This window comes from Podarcis erhardii (genome assembly GCF_964252035.2).
Source record: "Podarcis erhardii genome assembly, chromosome: 10".
NCBI classification, from domain to species: Eukaryota; Metazoa; Chordata; class Lepidosauria; order Squamata; family Lacertidae; genus Podarcis; species Podarcis erhardii.
In genome coordinates, this window is record NC_138500.1 from 69,233,376 (window position 1) to 69,254,936 (window position 21,561).

The 21,561-nt window shown below is 39.9% G+C and overlaps 2 protein-coding genes and 1 long non-coding RNA gene across 7 annotated transcripts in view; 1 reads left to right on the top strand and 2 right to left on the bottom strand.

Moving 5' to 3' along the window:
• Nucleotides 1-10,408, top strand: part of COG5 (component of oligomeric golgi complex 5) — a 166,378-nt gene extending 155,970 nt beyond the window's left edge. Inside the window, exons 22-23 of one of the 3 annotated variants that reach the window (XM_081878475.1) lie at nucleotides 1,373-1,502; nucleotides 10,270-10,408. In XM_081878475.1, coding sequence (XP_081734601.1) covers nucleotides 1,373-1,487 — 115 coding nt within the window. In that variant the 3' untranslated portion in view covers nucleotides 1,488-1,502; nucleotides 10,270-10,408. Of the gene's footprint in view, nucleotides 1-1,372; nucleotides 1,503-1,714; nucleotides 2,847-5,954; nucleotides 6,114-10,269 lie in introns of those variants that run through there. The other 2 variants (XM_081878476.1, XM_081878477.1) reach the window with 2 other exon arrangements.
• Nucleotides 1,691-20,437, bottom strand: HBP1 (HMG-box transcription factor 1). Of its 3 annotated transcripts, XR_014160693.1 has the most exons (12): nucleotides 20,323-20,437; nucleotides 14,493-14,685; nucleotides 13,137-13,371; nucleotides 12,024-12,156; nucleotides 11,152-11,263; nucleotides 10,953-11,065; nucleotides 10,253-10,409; nucleotides 8,191-8,335; nucleotides 6,200-6,526; nucleotides 4,110-4,251; nucleotides 1,964-3,153; nucleotides 1,691-1,928 (listed from the first exon to the last, which is right to left on the bottom strand). XR_014160693.1 is itself a non-coding variant. In XM_081878494.1 (11 exons), exons 1-11 carry the CDS (start codon nucleotides 20,335-20,337, stop codon nucleotides 3,142-3,144), a joined length of 1,584 nt encoding a protein of 527 aa, XP_081734620.1. In that variant the 5' UTR covers nucleotides 20,338-20,437; the 3' UTR covers nucleotides 1,691-3,141. The 3 variants fall into 3 exon arrangements, 2 of the variants coding, with proteins under 2 accessions (XP_081734620.1, XP_081734621.1); XM_081878494.1 differs by having other exon boundaries at nucleotides 1,691-3,153; XM_081878495.1 differs by having other exon boundaries at nucleotides 1,691-3,153; nucleotides 14,493-14,681; nucleotides 20,323-20,432.
• LOC309351125 lies at nucleotides 17,598-19,472 on the bottom strand. The gene is made up of 2 exons (XR_014160703.1): nucleotides 19,370-19,472; nucleotides 17,598-19,221 (listed from the first exon to the last, which is right to left on the bottom strand). It is a non-coding gene; the product is annotated as an uncharacterized lncRNA (long non-coding RNA).
• Nucleotides 20,438-21,561: the final 1,124 nt, after the last annotated feature.

The window sequence follows — 21,561 nt, forward strand, 5'->3', positions numbered from 1 at the left end:
GCTTCGCAGGGCTTCAGCTAGAGCTTGATGCGCCTGCTGGCCCCACGCCTGGTGCCCAGGAAAGCTGCCCAGAAAGGAGAGGTGTTGCCACCACCGCCGGCTCCCAACCGCAGAGTGGTGGAGGAGGTAGGAAAGCAGGGGGAGGGGAGGGGCTGGGGGAGAGAGGGGGAGAGAAGCCCCCCCCCCCGTTGTGTGCGCGCACTCCGGCCTGTCATAAGGTTTGAGGGGCGGTGAACCCGCCCCCTTCTAAAATAGTTTGCTGACCCACCTGGTCTAACTAAACATGCTTTAATGATGACTTTTCCTAGACTCTTTGCCTATACATGAACCTACTTAGTATATTGTGCATTACAGGATTGGCAGATAACAAAAGCAAACTAAAATATATTTAGCTCATAAAATGATTATTTTCTTACTAGTTTGCTATTATGATTTGTCTGAATAGGCCCCAATGCTGTTTGAAATGACTTCTCTTAAGTACTGCACTTTCTGACTTCAGCCAGGGGCCTCGGCTCTGCTCAGTTTGGTTTTGTGCGCAATAGTTTTTGTAATCATCTGGATTAAAAGAACAGGGGCTCATACTGGTGTGTTACATACAGAATAACTTGCTTAAACAGTTGCCACAACTGCCTCCTATCTCCTTTGGATTTCTTGCTTTTCTTTTCATTATCTTTTTTAGTTCCACGTCCACAAAATTGGTTGATTACTTCTTCACTATAGCAGCAAAGATCAGAATGTTACAGAGTCATCTATGGACAATTTTGTACTGGGAGCACAAGTGCCTCTATTTGTGCTGTGTAATATCTGAAACAGTACAGTATGCTGCCAGTGTAGGGAAGGCACAGCATTACCCACTTCAGACAACCCTTATGCAGCCCTTTCTCACAAGCCCGTAGTTCTCATAACATAGCTGTAACCCTTTTCAGTTGTAAAACCTACGGTAGTCATAGGTTCAGTCCCCTCATCGTGGTGTTTACAGACCAAATTGTGTTCAAGCTGCATTTTTAAGTGAGATGATTCAGTTCAAACTTTCTGCCATAATAATATGGTTGAGAATATAATTATCTTTTAGGTTTTGCATCTTTCTGAATTTTTCTATACAGTTTTGCATGATAAAAGAAGTTTATATATCCATGTACGGAGAAAAAATACTGTATTTAAATGTGTTTTGTAATCAAGTAAGTTTTTTAAATACAAATTTTCCTAGAGAATCATTTCTTTCAGAAATCACAGCTTAATGTGGAAATGGGCTGGAATGGACTTACAAAATAACATGTGCAAAATTGAAAGTGTGATCCGTATAGCTTGTTGTTAGAGGCTCACATAACAAACACTTCCGATTCTAATGAGTATGGTTTTTTCCTTTTAACAGAGGTGCACTGGAAGCTTATGTTCAGTCAGTAAGAAGTAGAGAAGGAAAGGAATTTGCTCCAGTCTATCCCATAATGGTACAACTGCTACAGAAGGCACTGTCTACTCTTCAGTAAAATGTTCTTTGGAAGGTATGGAAACTCCTCTGACATATTTAATTTGTACTGGTAGGGTAAAACTTAGAATTAATATAAACAGCATCTGACTTTTGCAAAACCTACCAAGAACTATAAGACGTCAATACTTAAATGTCTGAAAATCAAATGCACTCTGCAGTCTTCAGCTTTCCATATATAATAAAAAAAACTTTTAAATACTGTTCTAATGTCACTTTTTAATTTAGAAACCAAAGCATTTTGTATCACAAAAAGGCTCTTTTCCCTGGAGACACTGAAACAAGATTTTCATGTAAAGAGCTTCTAAGCTGACCACAAGAAAAACCTTTTGTGTATACAATACACATTTACTTCTTGGCAACGATCCTTGAGGTTTAAAGTCACATTTTTCATATTACATAATTCTTTATTCCATGTACATTGAAGTAACAATGTTTTTATCTTAAACTCATGCTATATTCTGAGTGGAAATCTACTTTAATTAAAAATCCTATGCATATTTGCTTTAAGTGCTCCTCCTATGTAGCAATCATATAGATGGGTAATGGCATTTAGTCACAACTCATTTGATGTACATAATACTAGACAATATATTTTACAAATTTATTTGAAATACATGAATATAGTGTGCAAAATCATAGGAGCAACATCATAGACATGTCAGGTGCTGAAATTTATTGTTGTGATTCTTAAACAGAAACACACTCTTTATTTAGTAACATTAAAAGCTATGTTGTAATGTTCACAGCAAAAGTAGCCATAAATCTAACATATTTCCTCTACTTTTAGATAGATGGAGGGGAAACAGTAAAGTGCAAATGTTGCACCTACAGTAAGTGCAAAGTTTGTCCCCACCATAAAAGATGTCTTATGGCAAAATAAAATCTTTAAAATATGCAGCATAGGAACACCCGTCCCCACCCCACCCCCCGGCAAAAAAAAAACCCTTTAAGAATAAAATGGTGACACCACAAGAAGCACCATTCTTTTGGGATAATGCAAGTAATGAATTTAACCCTGGGCCTTTATCAACAGCCCTGGCAATTCTGCTTTTTATTCTTGCTGGGAAGAGATCACACCTCAAATAATTTATAAATGTGTTATCTTCCCAAAAAGATAACAATTTTGCTACATATAGTATACATATAGTATATACATTTCCTATCCACTTTGCCACACATTCTGGTAACTTGTTGGCACTGGGCAAACGAGAAGTTCATATATTATGTCAGAAAATCCCAGCTCCCAGATTTGTAGTTAATTACATAGTTTGTGCAATACATATTAATCAGCAATAAGAATCAATGTATAAACAGGTTACATATTTAAAATTCCCCTTTTTTGCATTTTTCTTAAAAATAAACATTTATACAAAGCTCCTCTTCCTACTATTCTTTAGCACCACAGGATATCCATTTTCAAGCCTATTACACCTGATAGACATATATGTAGTTTGGAAGAAAAATAAGGCAATTTGGTTTTAAAATGCTGATAGTTTTTAGCTTTCTTAATGCTCTACTGTAATAAGCAAATTCTCATTCCTAACAACTCAATGCTGCCAGTATTTTATGGTCGCACCTTCACAACAAATCATGAATTCTTGATCATCAAGTCTTCTTCCACTATGTATTTGTAGAAGAATTCCGATCTAATGTTATTGTGAACCCTGTAAAAATGAGAACCAGAAACTAAGATGAATGCACAAAGCGTGAGACTCAATTTGCACATGGAAGTATATTACCTGCTTCAGCACAACCACACACAACCCCCCCCCCAAAAAATGGCAACCCTGTTGGAAGAACTTTCAGGTCATCTTCTGCCAATATATTTAACCCAAAAGCATTGCATTGGACCCAAGTTCTTTTCCTACAACAGAAATTATTTGGTCTAAAAGGGAACCTAAGGATCCAACCCATAATAAATGCTTTCTACAACTGGTTTTCCTTAAAGCACCTATCTCAAAATGTGCGTTCCTTTATTCCTTTCCCCCTTTGTAAGGTGGTTTCAAAACCTGCCCAGAATGTAAAAGGCAGAACCTTTCTATGGTCTTGTGTAGACTTCAGCTAGTATTGTTTAGAAATAATTATCTCTTTGTTAGCTCTGGCTTCTATGGCTTAAGGAGACAGTGCTGGCATCAATATAATAAATTGATGGGGGGGAGTGGGGATGATGGATGTGCTGTCATAAGGCTGAGTACTTGGTCAGTGCCAAAACATTGCTCTTTCAACAGAGCAATATATGGTATATGGCCAGGGAAAGCAGGACTTTTTGAATGATGATGATACACAGATTAGTTTTCTTAGACATTTGCTATAAGCAACTCTATGAGATTCTTGCCCCTACCTTTAGATGTTAACATCTACACAGGGAAATGCAAAAAAAGAGAGACTTTTTTACACACACACCCTTTTGTGCATTATCATACAGTATCATGAAAAGGGTAACTTTGAACATGGACAAATGAATTCCCTATGAAAGGAAAAGCCTGATGGCAAGCATGGGGTTACATTTCAAATTTCACAGAGAATGTAGGGACAGGTGCCCTGCAGTTCTGAAGTATTCTACGTGAATCCCCAAGCACCAAGATGCGCACTAAAATGTCAAAGTAGAGGAAAAACATACTGAATTTGTTCGTTTCCGTTTCCAGCAGTCGGGATTTAAACGTTTTTGTTCTTCAGCCAAGGCCTTGGCTTCTAATGTGTACATCCGCCTTTCTTCATTTTTCATTTTTTTCCACCTGTCACCAAGTATCACACTTATGGCTCTGCAGGAGAAATATTTAGGAAATAGTCAATGCAAGAATCCAGCAGCACATGTAACATTTTCTAGTATTCATTTCCTTTCTGAGGATAGCACAGGATAAAAATTATATACAAGAAAACACTCAAGTGTTCACAGATAATGTCCTTGTTCAAGCTAGGTGCAATTGTTTATTATCCTGTGACACTGAATTAACTGAAAGGCAGGAAGTCCTACGTGATTTTGAAGATATTTGTAAGTAATTTGTCAAATTTGGAGAACTATTGTTCTGTAAGCATGGATGATGGTAGAGCAAAGCATTCACCTCATTACAGGGCCTTAATATTCAAGACTTCTACATATGTAATTAATACCCATTATGCTTGCATCTCCTTATTGCTGAATACAAATACATTTCAACTAGACATCTATTACCATAATTCACACAACAAAGTGCTTTTTATTTATCCCACTTATCCTGACAACTAATCTTAAAAAAAAATGGATGAAGTCAGTATGTGTCTGCAAGTTCACATTGGGCCAGTCCGAAGTTGCAGAGTTTGGAAGAGTATGTATATACTTTGTTTTAGGCATATAAAGATGTGTCCAAAACATACTGCTTGTGGCTACTTTGATAACAGTATACAGTGGTGCCCCGCAAGACGAATGCCTCGCAAGACAAAAAACCCGCTAGACAAAAGGGTTTTCCGTTTTGGAGGTGCTTTGCAAAATGAATTTCCCTATGGGCTTGCTTCGCAAGACGAAATGTCTTGCGAGTTTTTCCAACTTTTTTTCCCTTTCCCCCCCTTTTTCTAAGCCGCTAAGCCACTTATCTGCTAAGCTGATAAGCCGCTAAAAGCCGCTAATAGCACTAAGCTGTCAATGGGCTTGCTTCGCAAGACGAAAAAACCGCTAGACGAAGAGAATCGCGGAACGGATTCTTTTCGTCTTGCGAGGCACCACTGTATAAGAAACCACTGATAAAGAAATTCAACATTAATACAACCACCAGTTTGTTGTGTGTCTTGCTATAGTTTTCCTTTTCTGCTATTCAGCAGTGCATACTCCCAAATAAGTGTCTGTAGGATTGCAGCCTAAAATATATAACATTTCTGCCATGCATGACAATAACACCACCTAGCATTTATATCACATAGGCAAACTCGGCCCTCCAGCTGTTTTGGGACTACAACTCCCATCATCCCTGACCACTGGTCCTGTTAGCTAGGGATGGTGGGAGTTGTAGTCCCAAAACAGCTGGAGGGCCGAGTTTGCCTATGCCTGATATAGATCATGTGTTCCTCAATTTAAAACGGGGATGGCTAACCTACGGCCCTCCAGTACTGCTGGTCCACAACTCCCACTTTCCTCAACTGTTGGCCATGCTGACTGGCTGATGGGAGTTAAGAGTCCCAACAACAGCTGGATGACCAGAGGTTAGCCATCCATTCATTGAATAAAATAAAGGGAAGAAGAGGTTTAGCAACCGCATCTTTAAACACGCCCCATAATCATGGAAGTACGTAGTTAGCCAGGAATAGACACTAATAAGCCAAGCAATCGTGTAGTTTTTGGTAATTATGCCACATGTCATAATTTTGTTCCCGCCTGCTTCCCATTCCATCCATCAAAAATGTCGGTAGTACTGTAATTGTGAATTATGTCAATGGCAGCGTGCTACTACTCTCTGCTTTTTTAGACGAAACTTCTTTGTTTGTTAATCCACAGTTTCCAATGAGATGCAAACCGGGAAACTGTGTTTTAAGCTCGTCTACAAACCCACTGCTTGACCCTTGGTTGTACAAAGAACATTACATCAAACCACATCAATATGCAAGTTTCCATTTTGGAATCATTTTCAAAAGCAATATAGAAGGACCCCAAGGATATTTCGTTTATCAGGCCAGCAACCCATATCTGAACTCTCTGCACTTAAAATGTAAATCACAATCAGAAGCATACATATTCCTTACCTGTTATCTTTCCCTGGATACATCTGAGTATATTCTACTCTGTACTTTTTGGCAAAAAGCATGAAGGCATTCATTGGTCTTTTGCATTTGTTGGGAGAAGTGGCATTCACAGTACTTGCAGTCCCTGAGCTGTGGCTTTTGCTGGCTTTACTATACAAAGAACTGGGTGAAATTTGTGATGACTGAGCAGGTCCACAGTTTGTACTGCATTCTGATCTTTCAAAGTCTTGGCTTCCTGATCCTCCACAAGATAAAGAAGCACGGCGCTGGCGAGCCATACTACTTAGCACATAAACCGCAGAGGAATCCATCGGTGTAAAATCATAACTGAAATGGAGAAACCAGTTTAAAAAATAAGTTGCAGGTTTTATTTTTCAAGTCTAGATTTACTCTCAAATAGTGATGTGAGGTGAGAATATTCTCCAGATAATAATCTCGAGAATGAGAATATTCTCCACAAACTGTAAATTCTAATGTAAGAACCAGTTTTACAACCCACATTTTAAAAATCTAGTAAGTAACTTAAAACTCTCAGAAGAAGAAAACACAGCTTCTAACAAACTCAGTGAATTTTACACAACCATCAACTTTGTTTTATGATCAGATGATCAGTGTGGAACTGAAAGCTCTGTTACCAGTGGAGACGAAAATGGTGACTTATCCTCTTAAGATGTTTGAGGAGTCAATATAAATTTATAAACATTTGACACTTGTTACTTAAAGCCTATTTTTAAAATAAATTTATTTCTTGTGACAATTTATCAGTTATAATTTAAATACGTTGTATGTTGCCTTACTTGTCTAAGCAGATAGCAATTTGCATTTCTGATGTTATGTCACTTGTCATTACTGATTATTTGTGTTTTATTTTCTGGAAATAATAGCATTTATTTTAAACTTTATATTGATTGTATTAGTGTTGCACTGAAAATACTGTACCACGTAGATATGCTTATTAAATAACATTCTCATATAGTGGACCTGAGATTTTTTTATAGTCCCTTTACTTTAAAAGCTACATTTCATACATATACAACATAATTAGAATTCAAAGTTGATGGTAAATATAGAGTTAGTGGCAGGCTTAGTGATTAACATGAGTCATTCACGTTGAATTTTCAATTTCAAGTTTGGTGCAAAATAAATCAAAGAATATGAATACACTGCACTGCCCCATTGAATAAAAGTATCAGTACAGTTTTTGGTTGCCATCTGAACAAGCTTACCCATGAATAAACATGTATATTAACGAATTATAACATTTTCAATACTGTACATTAAAATTATATCATTTTCAATGTATTAAAATGAATATTCTCCTATTTTAAACGAAAATTCTCTAATATTCACATTAATCCAAAAAATTATTCTCAAGAATTTAACATCACAACTCTCAAATAACATGTAACAATGCTCCCATTTGCTGGATCTAGTTCTCCATCTAATTTAGTATATCAATTGGAGGTAAATTCATCTCTTATTCATGCCATACATTCTAACTGAAGGCTTGAAACTGGTCGTTTTCTACCCCCTAGTGGAAGAAAACTGATAAATCTATAGATTTTTTTATTGATACTACAGGTGAAGCTGATAAATAAAGAAAACAAATTGCTGAAATATAGTTCATGTGTCCCACATTTCCAAAAATAACATCCAATATTGTATTTAAACTGCATTCTAAAAGTTTTTTTTTTTTAAACAAAACCCTGCACCATCAGTTTTAAGATTACCATCATCTGCTACTTGTTCAAGATACTGTGAGAAAAAAAGTCTGAGAAACATCATTGACTGCTTTTTGTGTGTGTTTAAAATTTAAACTGGAATAGAAGGAACCAAAAAATTGTTAGCAACACCTAAGAAAAGCAAGTAACTTGATACTTACACTATTTATCTATTAGTTATATTTATGTGTCTTTCTTCCACCAATCAGTGCTCAAGGTAGCAAAAAACAATTGAAACAAAATAAAATACTGTCCATTCTTAAGAGTTACCTTTTGAATGTATCAAACACACCCGAATCATCGAAATTAATGGCATCAGGGTGTCCTGGAGGTAGACAGGTATCTCCAATGTGCATTTCACAACATGGAATTCCATGCTGAACCACAGTCAGGCTCGGATAAAAAGATGACCAGCCTGAATGGAAAAAACCTTGAATTAGATAAATAGTCCGGCAACTCAGATTCTCTTTATTTAGAGTCCCAATAGCACGAAAGTCAATTCTATATACATCTGCTCAGAAATAAGCCCCTCTGTGTTAAATGTGGCTTCCTCCTTAGCAAATGTATTTAGAATCCAAATGTCAAGAATATGAAGGCGCTTTAAGCAATCAGACAAAGATCTGCCAGGCTCTCATTAAGAGTGGAAAAGTGAGTTGGAGGAATGCTCTTGCACACATTCATCTGTTTTGCAGTCTCTCTTCCTTTCCACAGTTTCCCTCCCATTGTGAACACTGGGGTAACAATTACTGAGAGAGATTTAGATCAATTAATGACCGGGTCTCTCCAGAGTTGTTCCCCAACCCTCCCTGACACACCTTTGAACCAGTTTCAACATGCCCAATTCTGGGCTGGGCTAGAGCATCAAGAGGTTTCTGCACCAGGCTGGGGGCAAAATCTGACATGAAATTTCTTTCTCTAGTGTGGCATCGAATCTCTTGTCTCTAATGTCAGAGAGGGAGACCCAATATATCCTATGATCCCTGGGCATTGCACCCTTGGTGCTTCCCTAGATGTTTTACAATTAGAAAAAAAATACATAAAGGAACCTGCCCAAAGTGTCATGGAGTCACCACATATGTAGGGAAAGGGAAGAAAGAGGCTTTAGAATCTCAGTATTTTTTTCAGAACAGGAAAAAAATTGTTCACATCATTTTTTTAATTGCTTATTTTAAACATATCCTACCACCAAAGCAATGAATAATCTAATAGGACTTCACCACTTTCAGCAAGGAATATATTGCGCAATTAAGAGCTTAAGGCTTTCCCTCTGCTCCATATCAATGTCCAAAAAGTCATGGGTATGGTGTTATCTGAAGTTAGTCATGCTTAACTCCTACTGAAATCAGTGAGGCAACTGAATAATGTCTGCAAGAAAATGCAAACAGCACTGTTTTCCAGGGAACTTGAGCACAATTAAGTTTAGTAGGATCAGGGGTTATTTGGTAAATAAAGCTCTTCCCAGAAGTTGAATGGTTTCAGTTGTTCAAATTCTATACAAGGGCAACAGTTGATTTTCAGTATCATGGAAGACATTAAACTTTTCCAGTACCCTAGGACCTGCTGTGCCTGCACATAAAGGAGTTCAGATGGCACAAACCAAACGAACGTTACAGCATAACATCATGGCAATAAAAATATTCACCATTGGGATGCTACATGAGTTTCATTGCAAGAGATAGCAAACACTTTAATTTACATATAGGTATCTATCATGCTGGAACCTGCCAGAAGAGTTCCATACCTCCTTCTCCAGCAGGCATTTGCATTTAACATAAGCCTGCTGTTATATATATATATATATTTATTTATTTATAGCGCACCTTTTTTCCTGACAGGGACTCAAGGGAGCTAACATTAAAAAAAAAAGATGTGCTAGAAACTTAGAAAAAGCAGTAATTAAAAAACAAACATTTACATATAGATAGCTTTAATTTTAAAATCTGGTAAAACCATACAAATAATTATAATGAAAACAGTATGACACTGGCCCTTTCATTAAAATCTGACAGTTCCCAAAAGCCTGCTGGAACAAGGTTTTATTTTCAGAAAAAAAGTCTCTAGTATTAGAGGTGTTCGCTAAATGTACTAACGCTGGGAGGTTGAAAAAATTGAGGAGGATGTACATGGAAGTTTTAGAAGTTTTCTGCACAGAGACAGAAGAGACTGCAGAGATGAAGAATAAAGTTTTTGTCATGGTAATAGATTATCTTTTTTTTAAAGCAGAGGTAGAAAGACTATGACAGTTTATGGCAATAAGATGATGACTGGATTACCAGAATATACTTTACAGTGATGTTCTACATGCATTAAAATAGTTATAATAATTTCTTACCTTTGTTTTTAACATAGAAAGGATGATCTAGTCTACACTCTACAGTAAGCAAGCCATCTGTCACTGTGCCAGGATCAAAAGTCAATTTTAGAACTGACTCGCCAAATGAAACACTTTCTTCATGGGATATCAACTTCAAACCATCAGAACCATATCCCTGTAGAACAGGCGAACTTTGGTTATTCAAGGAACACGTGAGTCTACGGACATTGAAACTACTCTCATCCTAAAAGAACTAAGAGTGTGTAATTTATTTGGCAAGAACAGTCACTTTCTCCTTCCCACAATATTTCTGGCTCAGCCACTAACATTTATTTCACTTTAGTCACTAGATTTGTTTACTACATGTATGATCAGCCACCATGGGCAAGACATACCAGGCAGGATTTCTTTAATATGTAATCAGCCTAGTTTGCAGCAGCACTTCAAAAGAGGAAACTTTCCCTTAGACACTATCACCAAATAATTTAGCATCAGCTTTTCTTGAGCAATCTGCCATTGCTCCTGGATATGCAGCCAAGTAGCCAACCATACCTTTCTACTCCTTCCTCACAGGCTAGCCTATTAAGATGGCTGCATGTAAATGCTTTCCTTTGCTGTCTGTCTCTCTTTAAAGAATGCAACGTTTAGAAATTAACTCAGGCAAACAGCTGATAAATTGCTGGGGTCATTACAAAAGAATATGAAAAGAAAAACTTACTTTGTAAGTACTCACTGAATCATCCATTTCATTTTTACAGGCTGTGGACCTAGCAAAATCTTCAGCATCCTCCCATTCCTTGTTGCGTCCTTTATGAAAGCATAAACGTGTTCCTAAAGTTTTATTAAAAAGAAAATTAGTGTCATCAAAATGACAAACCCAATTATTAAATCCTGCCCTGTAATATATGGCATTTTACCTTTAAGGAAACAATGCCAAACAGTTGGAGGCCAGGAGTGGCACCATCCTAGATCATCGTCGTCTGACAGGGATGACATACAGAAAATTCCAGACTCTGATTCACTAGTTGTCTGTTGAGAAAACAAAGCCACATAAAGGTTTTTAAATAAATATTTCTAGGTGGACAGTATATGAATACTTTTCAGTTTCTTGCAAAACCAAGCTGCATGGGGTTTCTAATATTTCACTTAATTGCTGCCATGTCTTTTCCCAAGTATTCTTAAATTTTACATCTTTTATATGACTCTTTGTAGCAGCTACATTATGGAACAAATCTTTCACAAACCAAAGACCCAGTTCCATATTTAAGCATTCCTATGCTACTTTCCTCATTTCTGCCTGCCTGTCTGTCTCTCTCCCTCTCACACACAAAGCTCACCCCAACTTAGTGTGCCCCCCTCACAAAAATGACACGTGCAACATGATTAAGGCAAATAGAAAACCGCCAAGACAACTGTTCTCAAAAGTAAGTGATGCTAAAAATGTATGTTTTAAATTGGCCTAAGAATCAGAATACAGTGTTCTGTATTGACAGTAGTAGAAATGAATAAGACAATGTTCCATGTGTTTTGATGTTTTGTTTCACAGCTTCTCTCATACTTAATCTACTTGCCAAGCATAAAATAGTGAACATCATAAAGCTTGGTCTTTTGTAGTTCATTCTGTACCTCCCTTGGATTGTGAGCTCTTCAAGCTATGTACGCTACCACAAAGATTGCTCCCAACACTAAACAAGTAAAAAATCTAAATGAGCAGCTGGCAAAGTAAAGCTATTTCAATTTCTAAAAAGTTTAAATCTGGTCTTTAGCTAGTTCAATAAACAAAGCTTACCCTTTCATGTCTGACAGGTGTTTCATCAATGTGATGCTTAGGAAAACCAGAGTCACTCTGAGAGGATTCTGGTGGAGGACGTGCATAGGAATGTAAACTTTTGCTTGTAGCTATTAGATGAACAGGAGATGATCTAGGAAATAATTGTTAAATATATATATATATATATATATAAGCAGATATTGCTCAAGGAAGGAAAGAAGGAAAAGCATCACAGGTACACCAAGAGTAATTTATTGACAATTCTGAGATAGTAATGTCTTAGTTGCTTCTTTGAACAGACCAAAATCAGTGGTTCCTGAAAAAATAAAAATCTTTAAATGTGTTTGGCCAATAAATTATACTCTGTAACTTCGAGGTCTTTTCTCCCTTTGCGTATTTGGCAATAGAACATAATGCTGCTAACATTTCTATGATGTGCTTGGTTTCATCAACAAATACTGTGCTCAATTTTTTTACTATTTTTTACTATTATCACACCGCAGCAGTCTGCCCCAGTGTTACCAAAACACATAGATGAAAAAGAGGTTAACACAGTAAGTAGTCCAACCAATGCTCATTGCTACAAAGAAAGGAGGGCTGGGGAATAAACTTAGTGAGTTCTTTGAAGACCTCCTTATTCCAGGCTATAGCTGGGGGACACAAGGGAGAATCAGTCCTTTAGCTACAGTGTTCTAACATGGCAGGGCAGCCTAGAAGCTCCAACCTCCTGCCACCCTTTCAGCTACAGAACTGTGACTGAGGGGCCCAAAGTAATAGCAAGCAACATTTTGGTTTATTTAGATCGTGAGCAAGTAGACTGGGTGGCACACAAATAGAAGGAGCAAAAAATAAATTTAAACAATAAACTGTTAAAGCTAGTAAACGTGATAATTGTCAACAGCCTACTTTAAAAACAGGGACTCTGCAATTACCATTAAATTTTTTGTTTCATGTTATTACATGTTTAAAACAGTTGCTATGCCTTTAGACAACCACCCATGCAAGGAGGTTCCAGTTGTAAAAGGGTAGTATCCCAAAGTTTAATGCAAAATAAAACTCTTTAAACAATATGAATGCTGCTGCAAGCTACAAAATGGATAGAAACGTAAGAAATGTGAATCTACACCACACCTGTTATAAAAAGAGCACTGCATTAGAGGACTCTGTGGACTAGTAGCTATGTTTGCCAATTCTGTCAACCAGTTCACTCCATTCTCACAAGTATAAGCATTTTCTGAACTGCTGCTTGAGGTATGCTGGTTCCATGAAGGCCTTGAATATTCCTGATGCGATACATCAGCACTCAGCTGGAAAAGTGCAGGTGGGGTAGAATCAGTGTGAACAGCCTGCAGTTCAGGAAGATCATCTGCAAAAAAGAGCACATGGTCTGATTGATTCCTACAGATTAGACCAGCACAACCTAAGGTCTACAGGTCAATTAAGGTTGATCTCCCTGACTATTATTATTTGTTTTTTTTGGGGGGGGGGGTCGACAAATTACCTATTGTCCATACCCATTTCCTACCTTCAAGGCCCATCACAGCACCATCACACCAAAATGGGAACATGAAAAGTCCTGAGCTGGGTGGAAGGAGCCCACACTTCTAACTACACCAGTATTGTCTCAGTTTCTGGAAAGGCTTTTGCTGACGCAGTTTGGGATTTTGACACTCCTTATCCCGTAGGCCAGGGATTATCAAATTATGCCAACAGCATTGAAAATGGAGGGCCATATATTTATGTTCTGAACTGTCCCATCTGAGTTTATGTTTAAACACAGGAGTCTGCAGAGCAAGCAACTTGGTATGTTTCTGGAGGGTCCCTTCATAAAAAGTACACTGAACACACAATATCAAGCAATGAAGAACTCAACCCAACATTTGTACACCACCTCATATTTGCATGACTGGAGCAGATATTGACAGAGGTGGAGCTTCATGTGCAAGTTCCTCAAATTGGACAGATATTATATTATTTGGAATATTTGGAATTAGCAATGCCCAGATTCTTTGCAACCAACCTTATCTTAGTGTTTTCATCTAGTGAAAGGTATATTGTCGCCCTTTGGGAACAGTCTTCTCAAAAATGAGGAAATCATATGGCATCAGCAAAGAAGCAGAAGACATCCACCAATTGTGGCCAACTTCCAGCACATTCATGTTGCTATTATTACAGCATTCTCTGCAATTTCAAGCTGACAATGCTCCTTCCCTCCATGGCAAACTGAAGGGAGTTTCCAAACACATTTGTTTTTTGGCATAGAATCAAGTCAATCAAGGGAATGCAATAATAAGAATTCAGCAAGTTTGCCTAATTCCCTTGCATAGACCCAATATGCACTCTAGATCTTGGCCCAAGTATCTGTGCTGAATGAGTCCCACTCTCAACTCTACATATGATTGGATGGTACCCAGTGAATGTTATATGAATCTCATTGTGTAAGACAAATGCATCCTCAGTTTATTTTAAGAAAGCCAGAGTATTTACCAAGCTCCATGTGCTCATCACAAGATGCATATCCAGGAGAAGATGGGAGGTTCTCATTACACTTCAGTAATTCCAATGATTCGTTCATCCTTGAAGTTCTCTTGTCCACCACTAACAGGAGTTTCTGCACTGCATTAGGCATCTGGTTAGTCTTAACTTCCCAAACCATGGTAGGATGCTTCAAATTATCTGACTTAAGCAGAATGAGAAAATTACACGCATTAAGTCACTTAGCTACAGTTACAACTGCATGAAGATGGATTACCAAGATCTATCACTCCCAACTCTCTATAAAAAATTTTTGCCAATTAAAATGTCTCCAAGACTCATAGCTAACTCTTGCCTGACCTTATTGTTATACATAGACTACACAATTCATCAAATGTAACATCTCAGCATGATTCTTTATACAATGTTGCATTCATCGGTTGAAATGATGGAATGGTATATTTTATAGTAAGAGCTATTCTAACTAAATTCAATTTCTCCGAATTTGAGGCAGAAAAAGGAATATTTTGCTTCTTTCACAGGTTGAAGAATCTTCATCAGTGTGTTAAAAACATCAGTGCTGGCTCAGTGCTGATAACACCAAGGTTGCTTCCCATAAGGTTTGATCCCCATAAGGGACAGCTGCATATTCCTACATTGCAGGGGGTTGGACTAGATGATCCTCAGGGTCCCTTCAAACTCTGTAATTCTACTACTACAACCATCCTACCCATAAGGAATTGACCTACAATGGCTTCTAAACAGAGAACAAGGCTGGGATATACAGACATATGAGCAACCTAATTGGAACTCTGAACTCCCAACTTTGTGATGGGCTACTGCAAAGAGAACAAAGTGGTGAGGATGTCAGAAACTACCCAACAGCCAGTCTTGCAACTGACATTTACCCTAAAATGCTTGACAAGTGGGACTGAGCAAACAGTACTTTTGTCACCCTCATTGATGCCAAAGATGGAAATGATGGAAGTTATTATTTGACATTCGGAAAACCAAGTACACCTTCCACTTCTAATAAAAAAGAAGATTGGAACACATTAGAAATACATAATGTTGCTACGCAAAGCATCAGCTATGGTGTTGGCCTGTGGCCACAGCTGCCATAACCACTGCTGCCTTTATGGGTGCTAGCTTGATCACTGAAAAAGACCAGAGTTTCAGCTGTGGTGTGTTAGGCTGCAAAAGAAGGCTGTAGTGGACGCTGCTTGGCCAACCATCCAGCATGCAGGATAGTATGTATTCAGCAAAATGATAATCCAGACACTTTTGTGCTCAGATGTTGACTTGAGGGGCAGAGATTGTTGACTTGAGGGGCAGAGACACACTGGGACATCTTCCTGTATGTCCGAGGAAGACACCTTCCATAAACCCCAGTGCTTCATCCCTGTTGGGAGTTGGCAAGACTGGTCTGGCGAGGTGTATGAACCTCCTTTGGCATGTAAACTTACTACAGCAAAAGTAAAAAAGTTTACTGACAAGCCAATGCAAGTTCCACAGTGGCCCTGTCATTCTCAGTCTTATAGAGAGGTGTGAGAAACAAGTCACAGGGGCAGCAGGCAGGGTATATACACATGAGAAAAGTGAGAGGTATATTAGAGGCCAAGAAGCAAGTCAATGGCTGATATCCAAGAATGAATAAAAGCAAGACTTGATGAAACCTGTTGTTTAAATTTCATATTAACTGATGTCATTACTTTCTAATGTTGTTTTATGATTTCAAGGTAATGTATACTTAGTAGGATGTTTTATGCAGATAAAACTAAAATTTTATAGCAGTATTTAACATTCTCAGAAGGTAAAATTAAAATTATTTGTTTTTCCAATTTATGTGTTTTTTAATCAAACGTAGCTTTACCAAGCTAAATGTTGTCCAATAACAAACATAATGGCAGATTTGAATTCCTCACACCCAAAAAAAATTTTTTTTAAGACTGCTCACTGAAGAAATTTGCAAAAATTAAGTTTCACTCCCTAAAATGACACACCCTTCTAAAGCAATAACTTGTTACTCTGAGTAATAACAAAAGCCAGCCATAAGGTCTTTGCATATGTAAGATAACAATGGATAATTTACAAATTAAAACCAAGGCAGAACAGCAACAATCAAACATCATGCATAAACACTTTCCTTTATGCATCCTGAAATACAGAATCAGTCTGTAAACAGCAAGATTCAGCCATAATTTACGGTATACAAAAAACCTCTGGAAGACAAAATTTGCAAACTTCAAGCTACTGACTAAAGACACAACTTAAACTCATATCCCAACATCACTCCTAACACCAAAGTCAGCTGGTGAGTGCCAACCACAGTGTAGCCAAAATGGGGCTTCTAAGAAATAAGAGGGAACATGTGCAGGGGAATTCCAGAACTAGTTAAAAAGAAAGATAGGAAAAAACCCTAAAAGGGGGGGGGGCTTAGACACAGACCAATGAGACGAGTGAGCATACTAACCCCGTGTTTTTTCAGGGGGGAGGAATCAAAAACTGAGGGAGAAAGGAAATGGAATGGTGTGTCCTAGAAGAGGACATGGCTGGCTAGAACCTGAGCAGGAGCACTCCATACTGCAACATTTTGTTTCAGGTCTCACTAGCATATTGTTTTGCCATTCAGAGAAAGAAAGCCAACTACTGTAGTAAGCCAAAGCGCCAAACTGAGTCCCTGCAGGAACTGCATCTTGTCCCCCTCCACTTTGTGATTCAAAATTTGCCCACAGCAATTATCCACAAGGAAAAGATTTTTTAAAGTAAAAATAGAGCTATTCCACTCATTCTTACAGAATTCCATAGTGCAGTCATTTGCTGCCTAAAATGAGGATTGTGGGGTCGCTTAATGTCAGCTGACTGATAAGTGGGCAACCCCACCCATCAAAATGGTCCGTGGAAGGGGCTCAAGAGCCATGTACTGGCTGGATATAGAGCCAAGCTCTCCACTAGTCAGTAATCAGAGCAGGCTGCTCGAAAAGCAATATACAGGTGTGCGCAGATCTACAGAGGAAACTGAACTCATCCACTAGAGAAAAACAATGCCAGATTTCACACATAGGAATCAATTTTGAGACAAAAAATGCAAATAAGGCATACAAGTAGGATTCCCCCCCCCATGCTGTTTTCATCCTTAATAACTTGTAAGTCATTATATAAACACCCAGATGGCTTTTCCACCATTGTCCTAAGAATCTTTTTTTAAAAAATTAACTATTGATTGAATATTGTTTCTTTAATTTGAAGAAAATGATATTCACATGCCAGTACACAATATGAAAATGGGCAAGATTACAGTGTAGAAAGTTGTTGCTGACCACACACCATAAGAAAGCCTTCCCAAAGAAGATTTGCATGGCTACTTCCCTGATGGCATTCTGCCAACAAATAAAAACTTTTAATATTTTAAAACCTTTAACCTGCTGATGAGTTCACAACCTCGGTTGTGCAGTTAGCTAGCAGATGAGATTACCACCTGATGCAATATTACTTGCTGTTGCAGTTCTTATCATAAACTTGTATTTTACATTTCTATTCACCTTAAGATATCCACTGTATTTTTAAAACTGTTGCATTTCATTTCAGGTAGATTTTGGCAGTGTTCAATTCATTCAACATTATAAACAAACAACAGATGCACTCTTAAGATGGCTTCACATGTTCCTATTGGACACTTGTGTGAATGATGCATGCTTAAAATCGTAACAGTCAAGGAAACCAAGTGCATTTGAAAACTAGTATCCCACTGTCAAAGATACCTTTACATGTATCAGTGAGCAGCCACGGGACAGCGCTTCCTGTAACACGCACACATATTTATTTTAAAGAAGAAAAAGCCACTACCACAAAGCTTTCTCCTGTCTCACTTTATTCACCAGCAACCATCAAAGCAGTACAAGGCAAGTCACAGAAAGATTCTTCTCAGTTGGTGGATTCTGTGTTCCCTCCCCGCCCCCAAAAAAGGTCAAAGGGGGGAAGAAAGGGGGAGCAGTGCAGAAACAATGGTATCTTCACAGCTAGAGACAACAGTAGCCACCAGTGACCCTCTGGTCCTCCCTACAGCCATGCTTGCCCTAGTGCACCCCCTCTGGTTCCTATTTGGCTTGCCATCTTCACGCAGCTCAAAGTTAAAGAAGGGTCAGGAACATTATCAAGGGTCTAGAAGCCAAGCCTTATGAGGAACAGTTGAGGGGGTTGGGTATGTCTAGTCTGGTGATAAGGACTTGGGAGAGGAGATATGACAGCAACCTTCAAATATCTAAGGGGCTGTCACATGGGAGATGGAGCAACCTTAATTTCTCTTGCTCCAGAGGGTAGGACCCAAAACAATGGCTTCAAGTTACAGGAAAGGAAATCCTGACTAAACATCAGGAGGAACTTTCTGACAGTGGAACCGTCTCCCTCGTGAGATTTTGGACTCTCCTTCCTTGAATAGTGTTATTATTATTATTAAATTTGAATACCACTCTTCATCCACAGATCTCAGGATGCTTCACAACACAAACACACAATTTTTTTTTAATTAAAAAAAAAACAGGTTCCAAAATACAGGATGGATGGCCCTCTGTCACGGAGAGGCTTTAGTCGAGATCCCTGCATTTGCAGGAGGCTGGACACGATGACGGGGGTCCCTTCCAACCCTACAGTCTGTTCTACGACTCTACGAAACATGCACCGTTCGCACAAGGGAGAAGAGAGAGAGAAGCTGGATACAGCTGTGCGCTTACTTAATTCAGTGCTCCCCAACCTTGGGCCTCCCGCTGTTTTTGGACTACAACTCCCATCATCCCTCGCTAGCAAGACCAGTGGTCAAGGATGATGGGAATTGTAGTCCAAAAAAAAAGCTGGAGGCCCAAGGTTGGGGAACACTGAGTCTTAATTGACACTACTTCCCACTGTTATACAAGCCGAGAAAGTGGAAGGGCGGCCAGCGCCTGATCCTGATCCAGCTAACTCCTCCTGCTGCGCTTCTGTCACTGTCAGCTCCGCTCCTCCCCCCCCCCCACCCGCGCGCGCGCAGCGTCTCGGGATCTGCGCAAAACAAGAACAGGAGGCGGGGGGGGGAGGACGCTCGCGCGCGCCGCCCGTTCGCCAAGTATCTGTCACGCGCCTGGCGAGAGGGGAGAAAAAGGGAGGCAGGCGGTTGGGAGTCACGCGCCAGAGCACGAGCCGCGGGGCTCCGATTGGTCCCTTTAACACAGAGCGCCGGCCCTCCCTCCGCCCCTCTCTCTGGTCACGTGGACCATTGCCTGGAAGAGGAGCGCGCGCCCCCCCCCCCGCTCGCTCGCTCCTTGTTTATAAACTTTTTCCTCGCAGGACAACGGCGCATGCGCGCAAAGGCCCCATTCATTCAGAAGTGCGTAACAACAGGACGAGGCTTCGGGTGGGGGCGGGGAAAGGGGCCCGCGCCCCACAGCTGAGGGGGGAAACGCTCTCGGGCGTCGAGATAAAGGCCCGTTCCCCTCAGCTGGCCAAATCGACAAGCGGGTCTCGTCAAGCGGGGCGAGGCGGAGGGGACAAAAAAAGAGAAATACAAGTGGGGGGGGGCTCTCCTCAGGTCTAACGCCCGCCTGGCCTTGCCCGTTGCCGTATTGGCGGGGGTCTGCCCCCCCCCCCCCGTGGAGTCGCGCCCGTCTTCTTCCTCCCCTCCTTTTCTCCTCAGCCGTTTTTCGGCCCCTCACAAAGTGACCGCCCACAAAAAGCTTCCCCTCTGCCCGCCACACCGCGACGGCCCTCAGGCGAGAAAGAAAAGCCTTCGAAACAACTCGTTCCCAGACTGTCCGTCCCCGTCCCTTCCTGACCGCCCCTCACGCTCGCTCCAAAACTTCTCGCTACTTACCAAACCCGTCGCCATTACAGGACTCCCTTTCCCCGCCCTCTCTCTTTCTCTCTCTCTCGGGAAAGCCCCGCCCGCCTTTTTATGGACTTTGGGCTCCCAATGGCTCCGGCGGACGCCCATCAAATGCTTCTTTCTGCTCATTGGATCTTGCGAATGCCTGTCAGGTTTCCTCCGTGGAAAACAGACTTGTTTTGATGTCCTTCCGCGCCTTCGGTTGGACGGGAGGCCCTGCCAGTCATCCCGAACGCAGAGTCGTAAATAAGTGTTGGCCAGCCTCCCGAGCCGCAGAGGACAGTGGGATTTGTTGTTTCTCTTCGTCTTATAAGCTAGCTAAGCGCAGGGCTGATGAACACCATTTCCCAGAAGGCTCTCGGTCGTTGGTAAACAAGACTCTTAGGGACACGTGTATTTGTTCAACCAGCATATTGTGGCCCTGGAGGGACCCTTTAAGTCAAACACAGCAGCGAGGAGGAGCGCTCCTGTTCTCCGTATCGTAGATACGTCTCTTACCTTTTCGGAGAAGGGAAGCGGATGGGAAAAGAGATGGTTCAAAGCAGATTAATACCACTCAAAAAAAAGCCCAATCACGTTCGAGATTTCCCTGACCTCCACGCAATTGAGAGCAAGTCATTACTCTATATGTGCATGCTTATGAAGTCTTATTGAATGAAATAATCATAATATTATGTAATTTATAACTATGCAAATAAACTTTTTTTAAAGAGATTGACCCAGAATGAGGAGCTGGTATTTTAGATGGGGTTTGGGCCCATCCTAAACCGTATAACCAAACCGCTAGAAGACTGTTTTCCAATCTGTTTCGATTATTTAAGGCCAAAGTGTTTTATGCAGAATGCTCCATTTCTCTCAACAGAGTAGCATATGTTTTGGGGTGGTCATACTGCTTTTTTCAAAATAGGTGCATGACCCATAGTTTCACACTAAAATCTTGTAACTTTTCTAAGTTCTGGGGTCTATTTTTGTCCTGCTTATTTGTGCTATAGTACAGATGGCAATAATACAGTACAGGAATATTGGGGAACACCTATTAAACCAGAACAATGTATCCAGTATGAACCCATCTTTAATGCACCATCAGTGCATGTTGCAGAATACACATACCGAAAACCACCAGTCCAGAGGGGTCCTAAATTTCAAGAGGGAAGTTGAAAAGGAAAGTCAGGAGAATTAAATCACTCCAGCATGCTTGAAGGTTATTTTAAAGCACATAATAGAAAT

Coding starts and splice junctions, on each gene's coding strand:
- HBP1 (XM_081878494.1), bottom strand. Junction 10,410..10,952: donor ATTCAGTGAGTACTTACAAA/GTAAGTTTTTCT, acceptor CCTGTTCTACAG/GGATATGGTTCTGATGGTTT. Junction 8,336..10,252: donor TTTCTATGTTAAAAACAAAG/GTAAGAAATTAT, acceptor TTTTCCATTCAG/GCTGGTCATCTTTTTATCCG.